Source organism: Aotus nancymaae, unplaced genomic scaffold (genome assembly GCF_030222135.1).
Source record: "Aotus nancymaae isolate 86718 unplaced genomic scaffold, 86718_ANA_hifiasm-v0.15.2.pri h1tg000006l, whole genome shotgun sequence".
Classification (NCBI taxonomy): Eukaryota; Metazoa; Chordata; class Mammalia; order Primates; family Aotidae; genus Aotus; species Aotus nancymaae.
Genome location: NW_026988417.1, coordinates 15775840 through 15799874, shown reverse-complemented (window position 1 = coordinate 15799874; position 24035 = coordinate 15775840). Strand labels below are relative to the sequence as shown.

Genomic DNA, 24035 nt, shown 5'->3' with positions numbered 1-24035 from the left:
GTGCTTTGCGTGCCCAGAACCAAGAAAGAGAAGACTACATCCCCATACTGACCAACAGCCTAGAATTCCTCCCAAACGGCAGCCTTAGGGACACAGCCCCAAACCCCAGCACAAAGCTGCCTTTAACAGTCTTGTGGGTACTTATCCCAGGGCAGGAGGCAGGCATAACCACTCAGTTAATGTTCAGAAGGGATTATAACTGCATGAACAAGATAGTTATGTTCTTTGGAAACTGTCACGGACGGCTCTCAAGGAACATATCCAAATTCCCTTATTTGCAGTATTACAATTATAAAGCTGCATTTATAAATGTTAGTGTTTAAATGTTACCTTACACAAAGTACCTAGTCTCTTAGCTCCCTGGGAAGAATAACCATTATGCTATAAAAGCTACATATTTCCAGTGAGGCAAGGATGGGTGATTTCAAAGGGTTCCTATGCCCGGGGTCAGTCTCCAAGCAGCCATTGTTTGCCTTTTGGGATATTTGGTGCTTTTGTTTTGTCAAACACATCAAAATGCTGATGCTTTTCTCATGTTCAGGAAACATGGATGAAAGAACAATATTGCATTTGACACATTTCAGTTTAATGTAAACCCTAACGGCATTTGTGGAGGGTTTATCACACACAGAATGATTTTGCCTCCATCATCTGTACCTCTCAGCTCCTCTATGGGGCAGAAAGTGAGGCTTCGATTCAACCGAACCCCTGCCTGCCTGTCCACTGCAGCTCAGGCTCTCAGCCCCTCCCTCATACTCTCTTTCCACGACGACGTGATGGTTTCCAATGCCCTGTTCTCATGCATTCACATACATCTTTCCTCTGCCTGAGATGCTCTACCTACCTCTATCTTAGGAATCTTCTCTTTCACCTGGCTGACTCCTAATTCATCTTTTTATGTCTCAACTTAAATATCGATTCCTCAGGCAGCCCTTCCTGACATGCTTTGCCCTTCTTTATTATGTGTATCCAGTTTTGAATCCTGGTTTATCACCTGTCTCTCCCTCCAACAGGGAGCCTCAGGGGAGGGAGCTGCATCTGCTGTTGCATCCCAAGGGCCACTCTCCTTCCTGAGCATAGAGAGGGCCCCTGTTAAATACTATGTGATACATGCTGGAATAATGTGCCCCAGGTTAATACAGTTATGAATGGGTAAAGCAAGATCCGGTCCATTTGTTTTCCAGCAAACCCGTCCCTATTTTCAAGCATTCATTCTTTCCACAAACATCAAACCCATTGCTTGGTAACTTGAAAGAGAAATAAAACAAACTCACAGGATACAATCCAGTCTAGTAGGGGGCAAGCTAATAGTTAATTTTAAGTGTCAGCTTAGCTAGGCTGTAGTACTAGTTGCAGTAGGCCCTTTTTAAAAATATTTCATTTTATTTTATTTTATTGTTTTTTTAATCACATTTTAGGTTTTGGGGTACATGTGAAGAATATGCATGATTGTTGCATAGGTACACACATGGCAGTGTGATTTGCTGCCTTCCTCCCCATCACCTTTATCTGGTATTTCTCCCCATGCTATCTCTCCCCAACTCCCCACCACCCGCTGTCCCTCCCCTATTTCCCCCGACAGACCCCAGTGTGTGATGCTCCCCTCCCTGTGTCCATGTGTTCTCATTGTTCAACACCCACATATGAGTGAGAATGTATGGTGTTTGATTTTCTGTTCTTGTGTCAGTTTGCTGAGAATGATGGTTTCCAGGTTCATCCATGTCCCTACAAAGGACACGAACTCATCATTTTTGATGGCTGCATAGTATTCCATGCAGTAGGCCTTTCTTACCTATGGTTTTGTTTCCTACAGTTTCAGTTACCTATGGTCAACCACGGTCTGAAAATATTAAAGAGAAAATTCTAGAATTAAACTATTCATAAGTTTTAAATTGCCATTCTCAGTAGCGTGATAGAATCCCATACTATCCTTTGTCCTGCCTGGAACATGAATCACCCCTTTGTCCAATGGATACACGCCATCTACACTATCCAACCATTAGTCCCCGAGTAGCCCGCTTGGTTATCAGATTGACTGTCGCAGTATGGCGGTTCATGTGTTCAAGTAACCTTTACTTTAATTAGTAATGGCCCCAAGAATGGAAGAGCAGTGATGCTGGCCATTCAGATATGCCAAAGAGAAGCCATAAAGTGTTTCCTTTAAGTGAAAAGTAAAGTTCCCGACTTAATAAAGAAAGAAAAATAGTCTAGAAGTGACTAAGATCTAAAGTAAGAATGAATCTTCTACCTGTGAAATTGTGAAGAAAAATAAAGAAATTCTTGCTAGTTTTGCTGTTGTACCTTAAACTTTATTATAGGTATCTACATATAGGTTTAAAAAAAAAACGCAGTATATATAAAGTTTGGTACTATTGTGAGTTTCCAGCCTATGGAAACTCTATGGATTTTGGGACTTGGTTACACATAAAATCACATGAGCTAATTTTTTGAAATACGTAAGTACATATGTATGTATGTACATATATGCATGTTATTGGTTCTGTTCTCTAAAGAACACTGACTAATATAGTGGCAAACAATAGACAGACAATGTTTGAGGCCATTTAGAGTAATTCTGAGCCACTGGCCTTCATTTTTAGTGCCTTGGCTCAACTGAAGAACAATAATTGGTCAATAAAAATTTTTAAAACTTACCAGAAATTTACTTGTACCTCTCTAGGTAACAGACAGCACTCCCTAGATGTTTGTTAATGACTGTGGCATATTTTCAGGCAGATGTTTCCTCTTTCCTTTGTAAACACCTCACTACTGTGTCCTAGAATTTAGAGATGCTGCTAGAACCCCCAGATGGGCTATTTGAGGCAATAGTCCAATGGTCAGAACAAGTGATGTATAGCATAGGCAGAGTGACCAATATTTTTAGACATTCATTGTATCATCAAAATCTAATTTTAGGTTGTGTGTGTGTGTATATATTTACATCTCTCTCTATATATACAGAGATATATACAGTTGTTCCTCAGTATCCATAGGGGGTTGGTTGCAGGACCCACAGACACCAAAATCCCTCATATAAAATCATTTATGTGCATATAACCTTTGTGCTTCTGCTCATATATTTTAAATCATCTCTAGATTACTTATAATGCCTAATATAATGTAAATGCTAAATAAGTAGTTCTTATACTGCATTGTTTAGGAACTAATGACAAGAAAAAAAGTCTGTACATATTCAGTACTGACACAACCATCCATTATTTTTTAAATATTTTTGACCTGTGGTTGGTTGAATCTACAGATGTGAAACCCCCCAGATAAGAAGTCACAACTGTACATACATGTCTCTCTCTCTCTCTCTCTCTCTCTCTCTCACACACACACACACACACACATACACACACACGGCAGGGAACATCTATAAAATTTTAACAGGTATGTCATGCCAAGTTTTAAAGTGTCTTCTGTGAAACCCCTGCCCCCTGCTTGGTAATAGTCCAATCATAATAAACATATATAGAGCACTTTTCATAAGCCAGAATCTAGGAAAATACCTCACTTAAATTTGCTTGTTTCTCCTAGTAACTCCACTAGTTAGGTACTATTGTTATCCCAACCTTGCTGAGGGGGAGACTGAAACGTCAAGAGATTAAGTCACTTGCCCAAGGTCACCCCCTTATTTAGTAGCTGGAGTTTGAATCCAAGCTGAATTTGCATGCCTAGCCACAACACATGAGGCTAGCAGACATCCAAAGTCCTATATCTTGCACATACTGTCTAATTTCTTATAAACCATATATGTCAATCAGAGTCCACCCAGGAAAACAAAACACACACCTGGTAATTTAATAGAGAGAATTTAATATAGCATGTTTATAAAGATGTTGGAGCTGGACAAGCAATCAGAGGAAGACGAGGGAGAACTAAGATGAGCAATTGCCACTCCTGGGGCTAGAAGAACAGAGGCAGGAGGTGTTACCGTAGGCTCACCTGGTATCAGCTGGAACTGTCCTGGATTTGTCTGATGACAGCTGCTGAAAAGGCTACCTAAACTACAGAGAAGACAAGACATACCCCTCCTTATTTCCTTAACCATAGAGTAGGTTGAATAGGCTCCCTCAAAATTCGTATTCACCTGGAAAGTTAGAATGTGGCCTTATTTGGGAGTAGAGTCTTTGCAGATGTAATCAGTTTAGGATCTCAGCATGAAATCTTTCTGGATTTAGGGTGCACCCTAAATCCAATGACTGGCGTCCTTTTAAGAAGAGGAGAGGACAGAGACACATAGGGGAAAAGGCCATGTGCAGATGGAGGCAGAGATTGGAGAGATGCATCAACAAGCCAAGGAGTCCTAAGGATTGCCGGTGCCACCAGCAGCTAGGACGAGACGTGGAAGGATTATTCATGGAAGCCTTCAGAGGGATCTCGACCTGCCTACTCCTTGATTTCAGATTTCCAGCCTCCAGAGCAGACAGAACACATTCCTGTTGTTTAATGCCACACAGTCCATGGTACCAGGATATGATAGTCCTAGGAAACTAACACAGCCATCTTCTGCCTAATCTCCCTGGGTACCTACACCTGGCCAAACCTCACCTGAAGCCAGTTGGCAAAGACAGCTGAGAAATAACGTGCAGGGGCTTGTCTTCTGCCATGTAGAGCTGGAAGGAAGGGGCAGTTCTAAGAGCAAATAGGCAAATAACCCAAGCATTGTAGAAGGCGTTACCTATGCAGAAAGATAATGGCAGAGAAATTATGACTGTTGAATCAGACGTAAAGAACAGAACAGCAGGGGCCCTGAATGGTCTCTTCATGGGCCTAACAGGTGCAGCAGAAATCGTGAGCTTGGCTAGTCTGATGGGACTGCCCCAGTGCAGGGAAACAGGCCAAGCACTTCTCCCCTGGGTGGATCAGAAAAGCAGTCAATGGTCTCCTTCCTGAGAGCCTCAAAAGTGAAATCAGGGGAGATCACTCTGGAAGAAGGATGGTCCCTTCAAGAGTGGAGTTACAGCTGCCGCCAATCTCCTCTGCCTGAGAACAGACGGACTCCCAGTCTCCAGGGTTGGATACAATAACTTTCATGAGTAATCAATTTGCCAACAAACAGAAAAGGCAACACATCCCCTGGTTGAATCTTCAGATAAAAAGGAGAATGTTTTGAATTTGACAACCAATCTACGTTTAATCCTATCAGGAAATAAACCTGAATCATAATCTGATGTTTTAGAATTGCATGGCTTCCAAGGAAAAGTGTTTCCTCTCTCCCTTGTTTTTCCACTTTAGAGCAGAGTGAGTTTACTCATGTGGATGCCCGTTATTCATTCTTATCTGCTTCCTGGTGGGGATTATTTGCTTTTTTTTTTTCTTTGAGATTTCATATATTATCTTTCCATTATGTATTTTTTAATTAGGAAAGACTCCTTCACCCTTAGATAAGAGTTTGTTTTTTTAATCGTCCTCCCCACCTCCAATCATCTAATGTCTTTCTATTACAGATTTAGCCAGAGGAATAAACTACTGGGGGTGGAGGTGGTGGGGAACCTGGCTTGTTGAATTGAACATCACTGAATTCTAAATATGGTTTATTATCAGAGACATTAGCTACTAAAATGCCACGTACCATTGGCCTGATTATAATACTCCTTGGGGCATTCATTCCATCTAGTAACCCTAAGACTCTTGGAGACCATGTGACTTACTTCCCAAAGAAGCTTCCCAGTCCTGTAGCACATCGAGCTCCTGGCTCAGTGGGGCTGGCCCTTAAGGCCATAGCATTTGTCATCACAGCAATGTGCATCTTTTGAGCGCTCACCTAGTTCCAGGTTTTTGTATTAAGGGCTTACATACTTTCAAACTATCAGAGATAAGTAGTATTATCCCCATTTCTAGATGAGAAAACTGAGATTCAAAGAGGCTAACTTCCATGGCCAAGAACACATAGCTAGACAATGGCTGACTTGGGGGTTTGAACCCAGATGAATCTGGTTCTAAAACCTACACCCTTCTGCATCACCTACCCCTCTGTGTAGGTTTTGGAACCAGATTCATCTGGGTTCAAACCCCCAAGTCTGCTATTTACTAGCTCTGTGGATCAATGCCATTTGCAAAGAGAAACACAAAAACAGGGAAAGCCTTTGAACTTGGTATCTTAGAAGTCATTTAAGCCATTGATATTCAGAGAGTTAAACAATGTAGCACTTAGGAATTAATAGCACAGGGGTGAAGTCAGAGACACTTGACTGAACCTCTTCTCTCCCCTTCAAATAGCTGTATTGCCTTGGATACACTGTAGGAACCACATTCTTTAATACTAGTTCTGGATGACTTAATGGGTTTGGGTATGAGTTTTCTCACCTGTAAAAGTGGGCCAAAAGGTGGGGGTGAGGGTTAATGATATCATATATTTAAGGTGCATACTCCAGGGATAGACATAGACTAGGCGTTCCATAGATATTATGAAGTTATGACTCAACAAATATTTGAGCATACCTAATACCGTGTTAAATAAAAAGTAAAACATAGCTTGCCATAGATAAGAGGTGAACAAGGCCACGAGAAAGGAAAATTTCTAATGCAAATATAAACACTGGGATGTGCAAAGATTCATGATAAGTGCTACAGAAGCCAAAGAGTCCGTTGCAGGGTAGGATAGTCGGAGACAGGTGTGGGGTTTGAGCTGGACCCTGGAGGACCTTAGTGGTTCAGATAGTGTGACTTAGTGTGGACAAGTGGTTTAGTTGATCTGATGTATTTTTAACACAAAACTTTCTCTGTAAAGGAAGCAGTGACTTGAATATGCTCTGCCTCATGATCTTTATTCTAGTATGGAGACATAACAAGTCATTTGCAGCCGCCTCCTTGGAATAGTACTGGTTTAGTTCCAAGGTCAACAAACTTTCTGTGAAGGACAAGATAGTGAGTATTTTTTAATTCGTGGGCTGTCGAACTACTCAGCTTCGCTGTGGCACAAAAGCAGCTATAGACAGTAAGTAAGCATGAATGCTCAGTCCACAGGTCACAGTTTGCCAACTCCTAGTTAAGATGACTGGGAAAGAGGTGAGAAGGCCTTTTAATCAAGAAAAACAACGCAAGCAAAGATCTAAGGAACGTGTTGACCTAGCAACTCTGAACAGACCTACATACAAAGAGTGGAAGGCTCAAGGCCATAGGCTGTCACACAAAAAGGATGGAATTAAAATGTTGATGGTAGACAGAGCATAGGTTGGGAGATAATCAAATACTGCTTGTAGTTCACACCCAACTCAGACAAGCACCACCTATTCCTGAGGTTTGGGCAATGAGATGCTCCAGAAGAATGGGAATGACTGTAGTGAAAAGAATCAAATTTCTTCAGGAGAGCTGTCAGATGAAAAGCAAAACAAAAGCAAAAACACTGCACTGTCTGCATTTGTTAGGCCTTCTGTTAATATGAAGAGGCAGGAATTCTGGGACTGAGCTAAGAGCTTCCTGCCTGGCCAGGGCATACATATGCATTTGTGCAAAGCATTTTGCATGGAGGAGACAATCAGTTATTTATCAAATGGACAAATTCATCACTTCAGAGCCCACAGGACCGTGCCTGATTTGTCTGCCATTAACAAATGACTCCTTGCTATAAATCTGGCCAAGTTATCTATTTTCCACCTATCCATCCATCCATCCATCCATCCATCCATCCATCCATCCATCCATCCACGTATTCATCAAGTTCCTGTTGTGATTACAAAATTTCATACCAAAGGGTCAGTGTTGGGGACAGAATCTAATAAAAAGAGGTCAGAAGCATAGGGGAGCGAGCTCAGCCTAAAACATTCAGTAAATCTGCAAAAAGGTGTCCTTGGAACTTTACCTGAATGAACAATGGCTTTCTTTGGGATCCTATGTGGACTCGACAGGGACCACATGTTTATGGGTTGTATATTCAGAGAGTGATCTCGGGTGCTGATCCCTTCCCCTTTGACAGGGTCCTGGGATTCTTCATGGTATTCTTCACTCCGGTACTACCCCAGGAAGAGACCAAACCAAAGTGCAAGCCTGCATGCAGGCTGCTGCAGATACTGCAAACATTTCATCTGTGGCCTTTCTTTTTAGGCAAAGGGAAAAAGTCCAGTGGGCACTTTGTAGCCTTCCTGACTATGCAGATTAATTTTTTTCAACATCAAAAGACCATATGTTATTATACTCAGTTCTATATTGTGCATTTGAGTGGTATTTTTTTGTGTGTATGTGGAGTGAGGGCAATGAGGAAAAGGCATATATCTTGTAACCTGGCTCATACTTATTACAAACAGGGGACTCTGCCTAGAGTCAAGGGATGGGGCTGTAGAGGATTCAACAACCAACAGAAATTTTGTACAAAATTTGAAAGGCAGATTGTATTACCTTTACCAGATTCTCATGAGGGTCTCAGACCTTGGGGAGAGTAGGAACAGCAGCTCCCAAAAGATTTAACTAGATACTAAGGGAATCCATTCCCCCAACTTGTTTCCTGATTTCATTTCATAATGTCCCAAGCCTTTGCTGTTGCCAAGATGCACTGGCTTACTGCCAAAGAAGACAGGCTCTTATCTGAGTTAGTTCTGCCACCTACAGCACACAGCCCATCAAAGCCATTGCGTCTTTGCAGCAGAGAAGAAGCCTCGTTTGCATACATGAATAAGGGGAGGGCTGCCTCTCCAGCCCTGAACTCTCCACTGGAAAAAAAAAATGTCTTTGGGGATTCTTGATTAGCATTCAGAGATGCAAGCTCCTTTGGGGTGGGTTACAGTGATGGGAAGATATTTTTTACATTAAAGGGAAAGGGATACATTTTGAGGACTAGCCTCTGAAAAAGAAATGTTGCTGAAAACCCAGAGAGAAAAAACACTGCAAAAAAGGAAAAGACAATGAGCTCATGGGTCCTCACAGCAGGTGTAACTGTCCCATTTCATAGCGTGCCCAAGGCTGATAGTCCTTTCCAGGTCCAAACAGGTCATCCCCGCCATCTATCTTGTCAAACAATAAAAAATACTTGCTTTGGAAAAATGTGATTTCCTAAGACACTAGAACTTTAAACACAGGATAGTTGATTAATATACTTAAAGCATTTTTAAGGATGCTCTCTAAGGGCAGAGATTGTGTCATTCTCATTTTTGTGTGCCCAGCACCACGCGGAATGCTTGATACTTAGGAGGAAACTCAATAAATGTTTGTTGATGCAAAGTAATAGAAATGTAGTTTGTTTTGCAACCTATGCGTGCTTGCTAATATATAATCATAATATCTACAGATTATTAAATAGTCATGCATTAGACATATTAACTCAGAGTCTCACAACAATGTATCACATGGGTATTGTTTTGCAGGTGAAACTGAAAGCCAGTGTTTTTAAGTAGTTTACCCAAGGACACATACCTAGTGACAGTCAAAATCCACACTTAGACTTCTTAGCTTGTAAATCCATATTTGTTCCACCACACCCATGTATTTTATCTCCATTGTAAGCTCATTTACAATGAGTGGTACATGAACCAAATGAAAATAATTTAAGAATAAATACTAAAAAAAAAAAAAAATACTGTAAAATGTTTCCCAGTCATTAGGATTTCTCTGAAGTTTTTCTTACCATTCTTGCTTAATAATAGATGCAAATAACTTCTGATCCTGTGTGGATCTAGCAGTGGCTCTTCTTTGAGGGATAACCCACTCTTAAATCTACTGCATAGATAATTGTGGAAGTTTTCACTCCCTTTGGTCTGGTGAGCACTGATGGCTTGGAAAAGCAATGTATAGTCTGTAACTTACACTTTTATTTGTAGCAAAGCATCCTCTTCACGATTTTTATTTTAGATTCAGGAGGTACATGTGCAGGTTTGTTGCACAAATATGTTATGTGATGCTGAGGTTTGGGCTTCTATTGATACTGTCACTCAAATAGCGAACATACTACAGATAGGTAGTTTTTCAACCCTCCCTCCTGCTTTTGGAGTCCCCAGTGTCAGTTGTTCCCATCTTTGTGCCCATATATACCCAACATTTAGCTCTGTCTTATAAGTGAGAATATGCAGTATTTGGTTTTCTGTTTCTGTGTTAAGTCATTTAGGATCATAGACTCCAGCTGCATCCACGTTGCTACAAAGGACGTGATTTTGTTCTTTTTTATGGCTGTGTAGTATTCTATGCTGAATGTGTACCACATTTTCTTTATCCAATCCACCGTTGATGGCCACTTGGGTTGATTCCATGTCTTCGCTATTGTGAGTGGTACTGCGACGAACATATGAGTGAAGGTGTCCTTTTGGCAGAAGGATTTATTTTTATTTGGGATATACCCTGTAGTGAGATCAGCAAGGCATTCTTAACAGACGAATGCACATGTAGAATCTTCATGATGTTGGAATATGGAGTTAACTGTATAGTAATCTTGCCTTTTTCATAGGTGTTTCTATATTAACACTTTAGATTTCAAAAAGGACATCAAAGTAACCAAGACTGAAGATCCAGCATAACTAACTCAGGTCTCATTACTTTACAGCCTGGTTGACTAGGGTTGGTGTCTTGGTACCTATGGTGCACGTGTTCCTTGTGTTGTTCAGGCTTTGAAATCGTATTGTCTTCCAGAGAAATCACAAATGGAAGAAAAGTGCAGTTAGCCTTTAAATGGGGTGAGCGGTTTAAGCAAGCTTAGTTCAGCAATAGGGACAAACAACTGAAGAATCTTTCTAGGTAAAGGTAATTATCATGCTTAGACTTAAGAAGGAAGGAAGAGAACATGAGAAAGTGGGAGGGAGTGAGAAGAGAATTGATTTAGAACTGGACACCACGGGAGGTTTGTGCATGTCTTGCTGTCCTATTATCTATTCTAAAGCCCTGGATATATGGGGTAGTGGACCTCAAATTCTAGTCATGTTTGTCAGAATTATATGAGGGCATAGGGATACAAAAGTGTGATTCCTTCTCTTACCTATCGTGAGGGTCTCTCCTATAACAAAAGACAAGTTAACAAGAGAAAAGTGTAACATATTTATTGAATCAAAGTTTTGTTTGTTTGTTTTTCCCAAGACAGAGTCTTGCTGTGTTTCCCAGGCTGGAGTGCAGTGGCACAATCCTGGCTCACTGCAACCTCCACCTCCCGGGTTCAAGTGATTCTCCTGCCTCAGCCTCTGGAGTAGCTGGGACTACAGGCGCATGCCACCATGCCTGACTAATTTTTTGTATTTTTAGTAGAGATGAGTTTTCACCATGTTAGCCAGGATGGTCTCAATCTCCTGACCTCGTGATCCACCCACCTCAGCCTCCTAAAGTGCTGGGATTACAGACATGAGCCACTGCACCTGGCCTGAATCAAAGTTTTACATGACACAGGAGCCTTCAGAATGAAGACCCAGAGATACAGTAAAAATGATTCATTCTCATTCCTAATGAAAATAATTGAGTAGGGAAACCCAGCAAGTCCTGTCTGTTCAGATTTTTCTTTGTCTCTCTGTTCAGCACTCCTTCCTCCTGGGTATGGGACAGGATCGCTGCTGGAATGGGGGTCTTATGACCTACTGCCAAAGCAGATCACAGAATTTCTTTATGGCCAGCTCTTACACAGAAAGGCAGGGGAAAGTTAGAATGATATGTTTAGGTTTTATGTCTACCTTTGGCGAAGAGAGGTTCTGATTTCTATTCCCTTCCTTGGGGAAGAGGGATTCTAGTTTCTATGGCTTGCTGTGGGGAGAATGAGGGACAGGAGAGAGTAGGGCAGGAGAAAGTCAAAGACAAACTTGCTTTATACAGAGGCCTTCACTTAGGGGTATCATTTTCTGAGCCCCAACAGGGATATGCACATTTGGAGCTCCAACTCAAGACCCAATGAAACAGAAGTGGCATAGCCCAGAAATCTGAATCTTTAACAGTTAGCCCATTTGATTCTGAAGGAAGTGTTCCTTAGACCATACTTTGAGAAACATGAGCATAGAAAGATCCTTCAGACTTTTTAAGAATCACTCTTTAAATGCAACTATTCATTTGCATTAAACTAGGAACACAGAGATAAAAGGCATAGTCTCAGCCTTCGAAGAATTCATGGCCTAGTGGTAAAGGCAGACTTAGAAGCAGATGGTTTCGTGCATGAATGGGTGAGTCTATACAGCAGAAGGGGCTGTGCGCTATGGAGAACTGAGGAGGCACCAGGCTCAGCCTGTGTGGGGAGAGTGCACATCTGAGAGGAAAGCTTAACAGAAATAACTATGTTTTCAAGGATGAGTGAGCACTTGCCAGGAGGAAGGGAGAGAAGAATTCCAGTTAGAGAGAGCTCAGTGGACAAAAAGCAGTGTGTCCTCTAGGGACATGTTCAAGATGAGGGATGGCATAAGAAGAGGGGCTAATAAGGAAGGTAGGCTGATGATGCTGAAGACTGCACATCTGTCTTTCATAATAAAGTGATGCTTTTTCACAGAAGAAGGTGCATGGCTAGTATTTATGTCGTTGTAATTGCAATAGTGATTAATGTATAATTCCAAATTATGGTCTCTGTCCTCATAGGTACAGTACTCTCATTGCAATGGTATTCTGATCAGCTTCCAATTGAGAAGGAATTCGGAAAAGTCCAAGGCAATCCTAAATGGTTTTATCTTCTTGTTTCCCTCATTAATCTTTGTCATCAGATGTCTTAGACCAAAGTCAAGCTGAAAAAAAACTAACCAAAGGAAGGAACAAGGTGGCTGTATGCAGAACCTCTCCCACATTGAATGAATGCTGACATACGTTATTTACAGTATCATCATGTATAAAATACAAATGAGTACATGAATAAAAATAAAATAACATTCACCATCCACCTTTCTAAGAGTTAAGATCAAAAAGTGCCTGTAGTTGCCACTCTGTGCTCCAGTTTAAAAGACGGATTTCACTACCAATCTGCATGAACTAACATTGTAACTCACAGCACGTGGTTATACAAACAAGAACAGAAACCAGAGCAGAAACTGAAGCGTGCTGAAAGAAGAGGTTTTTGTTCGTTCGTTCATCTGTTTGTTTGTTTTTTAACCAGAGAGAGTTATTTGAATTCAGAATAGAGCTACATATATCCACCCCATTATCTGTACGTGTGTGTGCGTGTGTGTGTGCACGTGTGTGTATGTGTGTGTGTGTGCGTGTGTGTGGGTGTATCACATTCAGCTATAATATCATATTATAAATGATACTAAATTAAGTAGATATAATAGTTTTTATATTTCTTTTTCCTCACATAAAGAAAATCAAAACCAGAAAAAAAAGTATCCTTAAAGCTGTCTACTTGATTCCAGCTGTTAACATCATTTATTGTCATTCATATTATAAAGTAGTGAAATGCCAATGTCTTTGAACTTCTTGCAGTTGTGTGTAATATTGGAGCCAATGCAGGAACTGATGTCAAGACATAAAACCTATAACCTCAGTCCTCGAGACTGTCTGAAGACCTGCTTGTTTCAGAAGTGGCAGCGGATGGTGGCTCCGCCAGGTACACCCCACCCTCATTCTTCGCTCTGTCTCTCTCTAAATAGGTTTTCAGAGGTGTCTTCCAGGGATGAAGTGATGTGAAAATGAAGAAGGTGATTATAAATGTATCAGGATAAGTAGCTTATCAGGGATATTCTGACCGTGATTGTGGACATAGACACATTGAATTTGTGACAAGCAAACATCCTTAAGAATTTTCTTCAGTCCCCTCACTTATCAGATTAGGATCTGCAACTCAGAGAGTTAAAATGATGTGTTCAAGGTCATCAAGAAGGTCATTGGCACAGTTGAGATCAGAGCCAGAGGTTCCTGTCTCCCAATCCAGTGGTTCTTCCACTGAGCCAGACTGCTGGCTTCTCAGGACCTAATGTTTTAGGTTTTTCTTTTTTAAGAATGATAGAAATTATGAAAAGGCAGAAAGAAAGGGAAGATAAGGAGGAAGGAAAGAAAAAAAAGTAGGGATGGAAAGAAGGAAGGACGAAAGGAGGAAAGGAATGAAGGAAAAATGAAGTTTGTTCTATTTTTAAAGATACATTGTATCAGAAGTAACTCTGATCATGAAGAGAATACATAAACGACTCCATTTCCCTCACTTCCCTAGAATGCAGTTTAGATACTATAGTCTCCTGCTGGGGATCTGAAATTGCCGCTTCAAGTCATCGTTAATTGTCTTCCTATCTAATACGTTTTCACTCCCAGGCGTGTGCTGAGCCTCATTGATCATAAAAGCAAAATGTATCCATTTGCTAAAAGTTATTTTTATAAAGAGTAATTATTAACACGAGGCACATAGCTTTCTGAATCACAAAATATAATGGTCACCTTCGGCTGGTAATTGGCCAGGGGTTTTATATAAAATGAATACAGCAAATTTAATCAAATACATATTTAGAAAGCTGAGAAAATAAGTGTTATTTTATGTAGAATAGTTACATCCACATCTTATGGGAATTTTAGAATTTTAGAATATTATTTTTCAAATATACTAAATGTACTTAAATTCGCTTTATTTTTTCTTTTAATGCTAATAAGACTATATGAGAAAAAAGTACTTCACTCAGCAAATGCTCTCAGCACCTATATTTTCCAACATAGGCATATATAATTAATTTATTATGCATTAATTCCTTCATTCATTCAACAGTTATTTATTTAGAGTTTTACTAGTCTCCAGACATGGTTCTAGCCACTAGGGAGGTACAACACTGAGTGAAACATTCAGAAATATTGAATCCTTACCATAACTTTATGTGTATTATCCCCATTTTATGTAGTGAGCCCTGAGACTTAAGGTAGTAATTTGGCATAGCCAGTCTCTTGGCTAACAAATGAAGGAGGACTGTGTCACAAAAAGGTTTTTATGTCTCCAAAGTCCCTGATTTTACTACCACAGCCATCTACTGGTAATGGAAATAGTCCAGAATAGGCATTTTAGGGATTCTCAAGTTAAGAAGAAATACACATGATTTAAACACATGTTACAAGGCCCTCTTATTTGGTTCCAGTGTAGCCCTGGCTTGCCTGCTCTCCATCACAGTCAGGTATAAAATATAGTTAGAAAAAAGGATGCTGTTACTTGCCATGTCCAACTTATTCAGTAACTGCCAGGAGAAGGCTTCTGAAACTTTCTCATTTACAAAACAAAGATTAAAACAATAGTTCCTAACTAATAGGGTTTTTGAATACCAATAATTAATGCACTGGAAACATTAAGAATAGTGCCAGGCATTGCATAATGTTCTATACCTAATAAGTAAACAAACAAATAAATAAAGAATGTGGAAATAAAGGAAATTACCACATATTACCTTGGGTCTCTGTATTCCCATTAAGGTGTTGCCTCATCCTTCAGGTCAAAAACATTTTTCTCTATTTCTGAATAGGCCTTTAAGAGGTCTAGATTCCCCTCAGTAATATGCTGGCTATACCATATACTCAGACTTTTTTTTTTTTCTGGCAATTTTGGAAGTAGTAGCATTCATTAAACAGCAGGGCCGAAACCACGATTATTCCCTCTGAACTTGGGAATCCCTAAGCTCCACATCCACAGCTGATGGAATTGATTTTACTTGAGAATCCTATGAAGGTATACTAGAGGTGGGCTGCAATATGGCATTCCACCAGTAGATGCTGCTGTTGCACACTGGTTCACGAATTTGGCTACCTAAAGTTCACACTTCACTAGTAGCTTGGAGGTACCCTAGGGATCCCAGGAGTCCTCTGTTTTAAAGAGAAGATATACCAGAGGAAAAAAGTGTCCCTAATTTTCCAATAGTAAAAATATTTTAAATCCAATCGTGAAAGTGGTACTTGTAGTTACACTCCTAAAAAATATTTTTACAAAATTAAATACATATCGTTAGAGAGAATTAAATCAAAGTTATTGGATCTACATACAAGGAAAAGAGTGTCACACATTTTGTGCTAGAAATGCATCTACGGCTTTCTCCTTTTATTGTTTCTAAAGTTATAAGAAATGGAAAATGTTTAAATAGTCTGCTCTTCAGTTTACAAAGGCCGCTTCTTGGAGGAACCATACAGATGATTGCCTTGTTGTTTCTGCCCTAGAACTGACCCCTCTTCCCTTTTCCAAACTGCAGCAGAACCCACAAGGCAACCAACAACCAAACGGAGAAAAAGGAAAAATTCCACCAGCAGCACCTCCAACAGCAGTGCTGGGAACAACGCAAACAGCACTGGCAGCAAGAAGAAGACCACGGCCGCAAACCTGAGTCTGTCCAGTCAGGTACCTGTAAGTCTCGCTTTCCTCTTAGGCCTGAAATCCTAACTGCCTGCTTCCTACTCCAAGGGCCCAAATTAACGTCTCTTTTCAGTGGGAAAAAAAAAAAAAAAAATTCCGGGCAGGTTGGAGGTGGGGGAGGGTGGAAAGGCAGGAACAGAGGTCGGGGAGGGAGGGAGGAACTCTGCCATGGAAACCTTCCCCCGCAAACTGGGAATTAGAAAGGAATATTAAGAGTGGTGCTGCAATGGGACCTGAATTAAAAAGCCATCAGAGTCACAGACAGGAGATATGTCACTTTAGGTTTAATTAAAATATCACTTAGCAGCATGCCTGGTGGCATATTAGGGCCTCTCAGCACCATCATTGGAGACTCTGTGCTCCACTGGAAACTAGCTCCCAGCGGCTCAGTCCCATATTGTAATCTGACTGGGCCCTCCCAACATGGGCGTCCCCTCTTATTTTAAGTCTCAGGTAATTAACCGGCAGCCACTGAAAATGCAGCTCAGTGAAGCTCACGCTTAGCCCATTTCATTAGCTAAGGGGGAAGGAGGATCAGCCTCTAGTTTGGTCTCAACTCTCTCGATCCCTTGGCCCCTTTCTTTCATTTCTTGATCTTGACAAAGGCCATTAGGAAGGGGACTTCTTTGAATTCCAAAGCTGACAGCTGAGGGTAGTCCCGTATAGCGAAAACTGCACAGGAACTTTCTGCATCTCCTGTTCATTCTTCTTGAACTCTGTCCCTTCTGCCTAATTCCCTCCCATCTCCTAACTCCCCAGCCCCTTATTAGAATATCTCCTTAAGTCCTTAGCTCCCTTAAACTGCTGCTGTTCCTTCTCTACTGTCCCGTCATATCACCCTGTCACCAGGTGTTTGGCCGTCATTCAGATCCTGAGATTTTCTTAGTGCTTTGCGGATGCCTTCTAGATACCCTGTTTCCAAAGTTGCCCTATTTCTTGTTACATCCCTCAACCAGTACAGTTTTACATTTTCCGTCTTTCCCATGTTTTTCCCCCTCACCCTTCTTCTCTGATCCTTACCCTTCTTGTTCTGATCCTGCTCCATCACTTCCACGTGGGAGTGAACCTTCACACAGGGATTCCCACTTACTTTCAAGTGTGTCTTTCAAGTCTTCCCCCACCCACTTGTACCCACTTTCCACTGGCCAGTTCTCTTTGGCCAAAAGCAACCCCATCAGTACCCTGAGGATTCCTTGGGCCATTGAGTCTTTTCTCCCGTCTCCCACAGACAGAGGGTATATTTTTCATTCCCATTGTATTAGAAAGAAGGGGTCATGGAGAGAATGACCAGCCTAAAATGGAAGGTGCTATGTTACATTTTACAAAGATACAAATTATAGTCTTCAAATGATGACAATAGTCCCCAGGTGGTCCTCCGCTTTCTGAGCTAGGCTTTACACCTATTACCTCTAAAGATCATGGGGAAAAGTTAAAAGAGGAAAAGTAGTCTATTAAAGTACCAAGTTATGCCCATTCCTGGTGAAATTTTGGATAGAGGAAATGGCCTGATTTAGATAAATTAACTGAAAAAGTGTACACAGGAGCCCATTTATTTATCCAATCTTGGAGTTAAAGGCAGTAACATTCGTTAGTTTCCTCTAGCAAATAAGGAAAAGGGCATTTCAGAGGATTCTGGAATGGTGACATAGCTACTTAAAGGCACTGTAGTTGCAAGAATCCCAATCAATTCAACAGATGTTTCCTGAGCTCCTACTATGTGCCCACGCTGTGACAGGTACCAGCAATACCAAGGTGAAAAAGTAACAACAACAGAGCCCTGTCATTGAAAAGCTCACTGTCTAATCTAGGGATGGTAAGGATGGTTGTTCTCTCCTGCCAGCCCTCAGAGTATGGTATTGAGGAGGATTCTAAGATCTAGACTGGGTTTGGTGGGCCATCCATTAGTGATGTCTGCCATAGTTGTAGAAGTGGAGAGTAGCAGCTTACATGTCAGATATTTTGACACACATGGTCTAGTCAGAATCATTTCAATTTCATTTGAGAGAGGATGTACTTTTGTGCTCTATTATGCTTCTGTCCTCCAAATCAACAACTGTATTTTATTGGATGATACCTGTGTCCAGAGGGTTTTTAACGAGTTGAGACCCTTTGGATTTTGTGTGAGTAAGAGCAAGGCACCATTAGAAAGTGAAAGTTGAATTTCAGCACTATCTCCACACCATGCAGTTAAAGATCTTTTAACGAAGTAAAATTGTCAGATGTCACAGAGAAGGAGAAAAGCAGATTAGGAAAATGTACAAATTAATTTGTGTCTTGAAGCTGAATGGAGATTAAATGATAAGCATTGGATGACTTGTGGTGACCACATCTTTTAACCCTGTCTACTGAGTTATCAACACTATTCTACTAGTTAACTAGAAATGCTACCTGCAGGCATCCACTGTCTGGTCCAAAGGCATGTGCCACTAGGACCACAGCCGTGGTCTGTGTAGCTGCTGCGGCAGCAATGTGTGTGTCTGGAGAGGGCTAGGGTTTAATCCTTGGATTCTGCTTCTCACTCCATGAGCAGGGGCTAGGAGCGATCCCGAACTGCAGCCTCAACCCTGGGAGGGATGGAGACCTGTGTCATTCAACAGCAGTGACCCCTTCTGGCCAATTTAAGGAGAAGCATTGAGGGGCCCTGAAAGGAGTCACTTCCAGTCCTCCTCAGAGGTTGGTGGTCTTTGCACGGGGGATTAGTGAGAAGATGTGAAATGGGAGAGCTGGTGGCACCTCTGGGCTTCCAGCGAGGAGCAGAAGTTGGCCTTGTGGGGAGCTGAGGGCATATGGACCTCTTTCAGATGAATCACTGTTGCCTCTCATGGGACACAGGATAGAGATGGGAAGGAAATGTACTCTTACTGCCAATGTTGGGGGGATTTTTAACAAAATGGGATTGAAAATGCTGATAACAACCCCTAATTAGAGGCAGCCTAGAATGTGCATCATGCTTTATTTTGTGTGAGAATAACAAATCAAGACTGCCAGAGCAGATAATCACTATCCTAGTCTAGAGGTTTAGAAGAACCAAGAGAAATGTGCACATAAATTTATAAGTGGCCTTAACTGTCTATGTGCATATGAAGCCCTTAACTTGCCATTTGTCAATTATGTGCACACATGCACGTGCACACGTGCGCACACACACACATACACACACACACAACTATATATCGAGCTAGGGATATTTTATATAATTAGTAAAACATATGTTAGTATGTTTAAAAACAACTATGCCTAGACATCTTTTCCAGCTGCTCCTAGAGCAAAGATCCAAACAGATTACCAGCCTGTCAGCTCCATTCGAAATTATTCAAACCACTCTGTTCATAGTACTTTTCTTGAAAGACTGTTGTTTTCTAATTCAATGAATGCATCTGGAGTGTTGGGAGCTTCTCTTTTAATATCATGCTTAATTTAAGTTGGCTGCTTTTTATTTTTCTCCTCCTCTTTCAAATTATGCTTCCTCATACTCTCCCATCCTCTCTCAATGACTTTGGAGTCACAATACTAATGCAGACCCACATGGTTGGTTCTAACATCTTTCTCCTGCCCTGCGACGCCTTACGCATGTGTTTTCCAAGCCCTTCGAGTGTGCTGGACACAAGTCATGAAATGAGATTAACCCTCATGTCATGATCTGTACAATCTAGCCCTATTCTTTCCATCTCCCTTTGTTCTTGATCATAAGTGTCATCTCCTAACTGCCTGTAACTCAGTGGCACTCTTTCATCCTGAACATGCCCAATGGGTAATATTGCAGCTGCCTGGCTAACTGAATACCATTCACGTCTCTGCGGTGGCCACATTGCATCTAAAATCCTTCATCCTTCCTGCCAGGCAGAAGGACGTTATCCACTTGCCTCTCACCTTAACAGTCCTCCTTCCATGCCATTGTCATTTGTGGTTCTTCATTACATGATAAATATCTTCTTGGAGGCACCCAGCTGAATACCCACCGGCATTTTTATTGCTGGGTTTACCAAGTTCACTTTTTAGGCATTTAACCCATTTGAGACATTTCTTTTTAAAATCATTTTTATCCATTCACAAGAGTGATTAGTCAGAAAACAAAGTTTGGAAACCTATTGATTATGTCCCCTAACTCAAGGATGATAGGGAGCAGAAATAAATAAAACAAGGTTTTCCATTTTAAAAGTCTAGGCGGAAACTAAGGGATTTGTTCAAGGGGCACTTTCAAAGTTCTAGAAGGGATTTAGAGATCCCATGGCCCTTTTCCTGACTGTAGGCAGTATTCCAGTCTACCGTCCCAGGAAAGCCTTCTCTGGGCAAAGCTCTAGTCAAAAGAATTTTTTCCCAGTTGTCGAAACATTTTATTGAATTAGCCTTTCTACTGGAAACCCCGTCCTCTCATCTCCAGAAGCATCTGGCTAGCCCTACTTTCTCTGGCCTCACTGGAGGCTGATCGCAGTTGGTCACTTTCCTGAAGTTACTGCACTTCTAAGTGGAATATTGCTCAGAGCCTGCCCAGAAGAATCCACCTGACAGATGTCCTGTCTCATGCCAAGGTCACTCATCAGCCCCATATGGTCTCCTTTGAACAAAGAAGCTGGAGCTCTGCCCTGTGTGTGCATTCTTCTTCCCCATCCCTGGGCCTCTCCAGCTGTGGCCTCCCCATGCTCCCAGCTACCGTAGGTGGCTTACTTATTTGCATGGAAGGACAATTTGTACTTAAAGGAGTGATTAGATGGATTCTTCTTGCACGCTACCATCTCTGATGACTACCAGCTTCATCAATGTAATTATAATTAGCATTCTTCATCTTCCTTTTATGGCACCAGCTGGACAGACTGGTTCTCTTTGCTGCCCAGATGGGTGGCAGGGTTGCCTGTGTGGTGATAGGTGACAGGCACCATAAAATAACAGATGGTAAATTCAGGGCTTGTTGGCAATCAGCAGGTTTTTGCTAATGACTTAATTAGCTATGCAAATTGTCAAATCAGTGTGAACATTGTTTTTATCGAAAACTTTACCTAAATTAATTACCATAATTAAGTAGCAGAATGTCAAGAATATTGGCTGCATAAAAGGGCCTGGCTGAGTAGAGAAAAGAGAGATTCTGTCTTCAATTAAAATGTATATCATCCCTGGGACACAGAACATACCATTTGGAATGAGTTGTGTGAATATTGCAGAATTGCACCTTACGTGTGTCTCTGGTCACTGCTAGTTTCCAAAGCCACTCACAGGCCCTAAATAAAAGTGGCAGATTTTTGGAGGTATTGAGAAGCACCCAGCAGAAGGTTCCACAGCCCTCTCCAAAGTCCCCAATGTCGGCAAGTTGAAAGCGTGGATTTTTTTAATTTTGAAAAATACATTTTTTTATTTCTGCAGATTGCTAGCATTGCTCGTTCTCCAGTGTCAGGCTGCGCACTAAGGACATAAACTCGCGTGGTTGTTACACATCAGGAGGCGATGTTTATTTCCTGTAGAAATCAAATATGCGTCTCGGCCCCCGACATTGAGACTTGACCCCGTTGTACAGTACACGAGTGTGTCTGTCCTAGGTTCCCCGACTCCTCCCAACTGTTATTTTAAGCTGAGCTTCTCTCTCCCAAGGTTTCCCTGTAATAATGTCAGCTGCTGTTCACAGGATGTGATGGTGGTAGGAGAGCCAACTCTGATGGGAGGTGAGTTTGGGGACGAGGACGAAAGGCTAATCACTAGATTAGAAAACACGCAATATGATGCGGCCAACGGCATGGACGACGAGGAGGACTTCAACAATTCACCCGCGCTGGGGAACAACAGCCCGTGGAACAGTAAACCTCCCGCCACTCAAGAGACCAAATCAGAAAACCCCCCACCCCAGGCTTCCCAATAAGATGATCGGCACCAGAATCCACTGTCGATAGGCCCGTGGGTGATCATTACAATGGCAGATCTTTACTTACAGGAGAGGAAAGAGAAGAGATAAAAACTTTTCCGTGCAAATATCTATTTCTAAACCACAGTGATCTGATTTCCTTTCTTTTTTCTTTTTTCCTAATTGAGAGGATTATTCCAAATAAGCTTCCATGACCCTTCCTTGGAGGCCTTCGCAGGTAAATACAGATACTGGCACTGATTGTAATTAAAATGACAGAAAACTAGCGCATCTTCTGGCACGGTTTTAACAACGTGTTTGTGTTGAATTTCCTTTTTATTCATCAAACGAAGGCCATATTGTCCATAAATGCTCAGTGCTCAGGATCTCATTAATATGCCGAACCTAACTACAGATGACTTTTTAATATTGTAAGATATTTTCTGCTTTTTGACTTGCATCTGAGAGTTTCTTGTTTCAGTAAAAAAAGAAAAGACAAAAAAATCAGCTTTGGAAAGTAATTTAAATGTACTTTTATTTTTTCTTCTTTATGTTTTCTTTCATTGGGCAACAGCCAAGAGGGCCCAGCAAGGTAATTTATGGTCGAGCTCATGTCAATTGGTTCTTGAGTCGACTCAATTTAGCCCAAGTGCTGAAACAAGAAATGTCATTTTTTTCATCAAAGACACCAGGGCAGATTTTTAAGTAAAGAAAGACAATTGGACCCTTAAGAATTTATGCATTTGTAAAGTTGCTGTTGATCCAAATATTTTCAAGCCATGTAATCCATTGATTTTGTGGGCAGTTTAATAAACCTGAAATTTTTGTGTGTTTTTTAATTGTACCTGAGTTGACCATTCTTTCTTTTTATAGTATATTTCTTGTATAATATTTTGTAAAGCTCTCACCTGGTTCTTTTATGGGGACTTTTCATTTTTGGGCTACTCCAGTGTATTTATGTGAAACTTTATAAGAGAATTAATTTTTCCATTTGCATATTAATATGTTCCTCCACACATGTAAAGACACAGTGGCTCCGTGTGTTAAAAACAGCTGTATTTTATGTATGCTTTACTGATAAGTGTGCCAATAATAAACTGTGTTAATGACCAAAGCAAGTGAATCTGGCTATTTGTGTGAGTACGTGTGTAGCAATCTGCTCACAATTATGAGAAGTATTGTGCTTAGATTCACGGTCCAGACTCCAAATGAAGTGGAACCATAAAGCTTGTGTGAAGTAAGTTCACTGTGCACTGGTTACCAACTTGTTTGAGTCCAGTGAGCCAGAACACATTCATGTGAAACAAATTACATGGAGCAGGTTTATTACTTACAGACAGGCAGCAAGAAACAACAGAAGCCTAGGAGTCATGGGACCATTCATTGCACCACAGCTGAGAGACCCTGGAAAGAATCTGGACCTGGGTTTTATACCCTAGGGTCATGTGACATGCTGGACTAAAGCACTGAAGGGCATCCTGTTTCTATGAGGCGATGGCTTGGGACCAGAGCTCAGGCTGTTTCAGCCAGTCACCCCTTAACTCAGGGTGTTTCATTCCCAGCTCATGCTACAATTATTCTTGAGAACTAAGAGCAAGAAAAAGGAGAGAATTGGGTCAATTCAAGGCTACCAAAGAACTGTCCTGCAACCTGTGCCATCTTTTATGGAGCATTGTTCTTTCCTTGCTCACTGAAGCTTCTTGAGCAAACACAGGAATGCCTTCTCTGTGCTGAGCCCTGTGCTAGCCAAGGGTAAAACATGAAAAGATAGACTCGATAGTGTTCCTGGAGGTTGTAGCCAAGCAGAAAAGCAGTACCTTCCAGTGACTGAGTGCTTGCTCTGCACTAGAAAAAATTCTACTTAAGGCTCATCATTTTAATTAATCCTCACGATAACTGCATAGCGTAAGCATAATTATTACCATTTTAAAAATCAGTGTCTCACTTGCCTATTTTTCTATACAGAATAAGGAAAATTCACTGGAGGATCTTTTATGTTTCAAGGACATTACTCATATTTTCACT

At 41.2% G+C, this 24035-nt stretch overlaps 1 protein-coding gene across 9 annotated transcripts in view; it reads left to right on the top strand.

Annotated features, from left to right (window-relative positions):
• The window catches only part of LDB2 (LIM domain binding 2), a 392474-nt gene extending 369350 nt beyond the window's left edge, over positions 1 to 23124 (top strand). The window contains exons 6-9 of one of the 9 annotated variants that reach the window (XM_012472392.2): positions 13300 to 13423; positions 16023 to 16174; positions 18714 to 18856; positions 21798 to 23124. In XM_012472392.2, coding sequence (XP_012327815.1) covers positions 13300 to 13423; positions 16023 to 16174; positions 18714 to 18818 — 381 coding nt within the window. In that variant the 3' untranslated portion in view covers positions 18819 to 18856; positions 21798 to 23124. Of the gene's footprint in view, positions 1 to 13299; positions 13424 to 16022; positions 16175 to 18713; positions 18857 to 21538 lie in introns of all 9 variants that reach the window. The other 8 variants (XM_021668226.2, XM_012472394.2, XM_012472393.3 and 5 more) reach the window with 8 other exon arrangements.
• Positions 23125 to 24035: the final 911 nt, after the last annotated feature.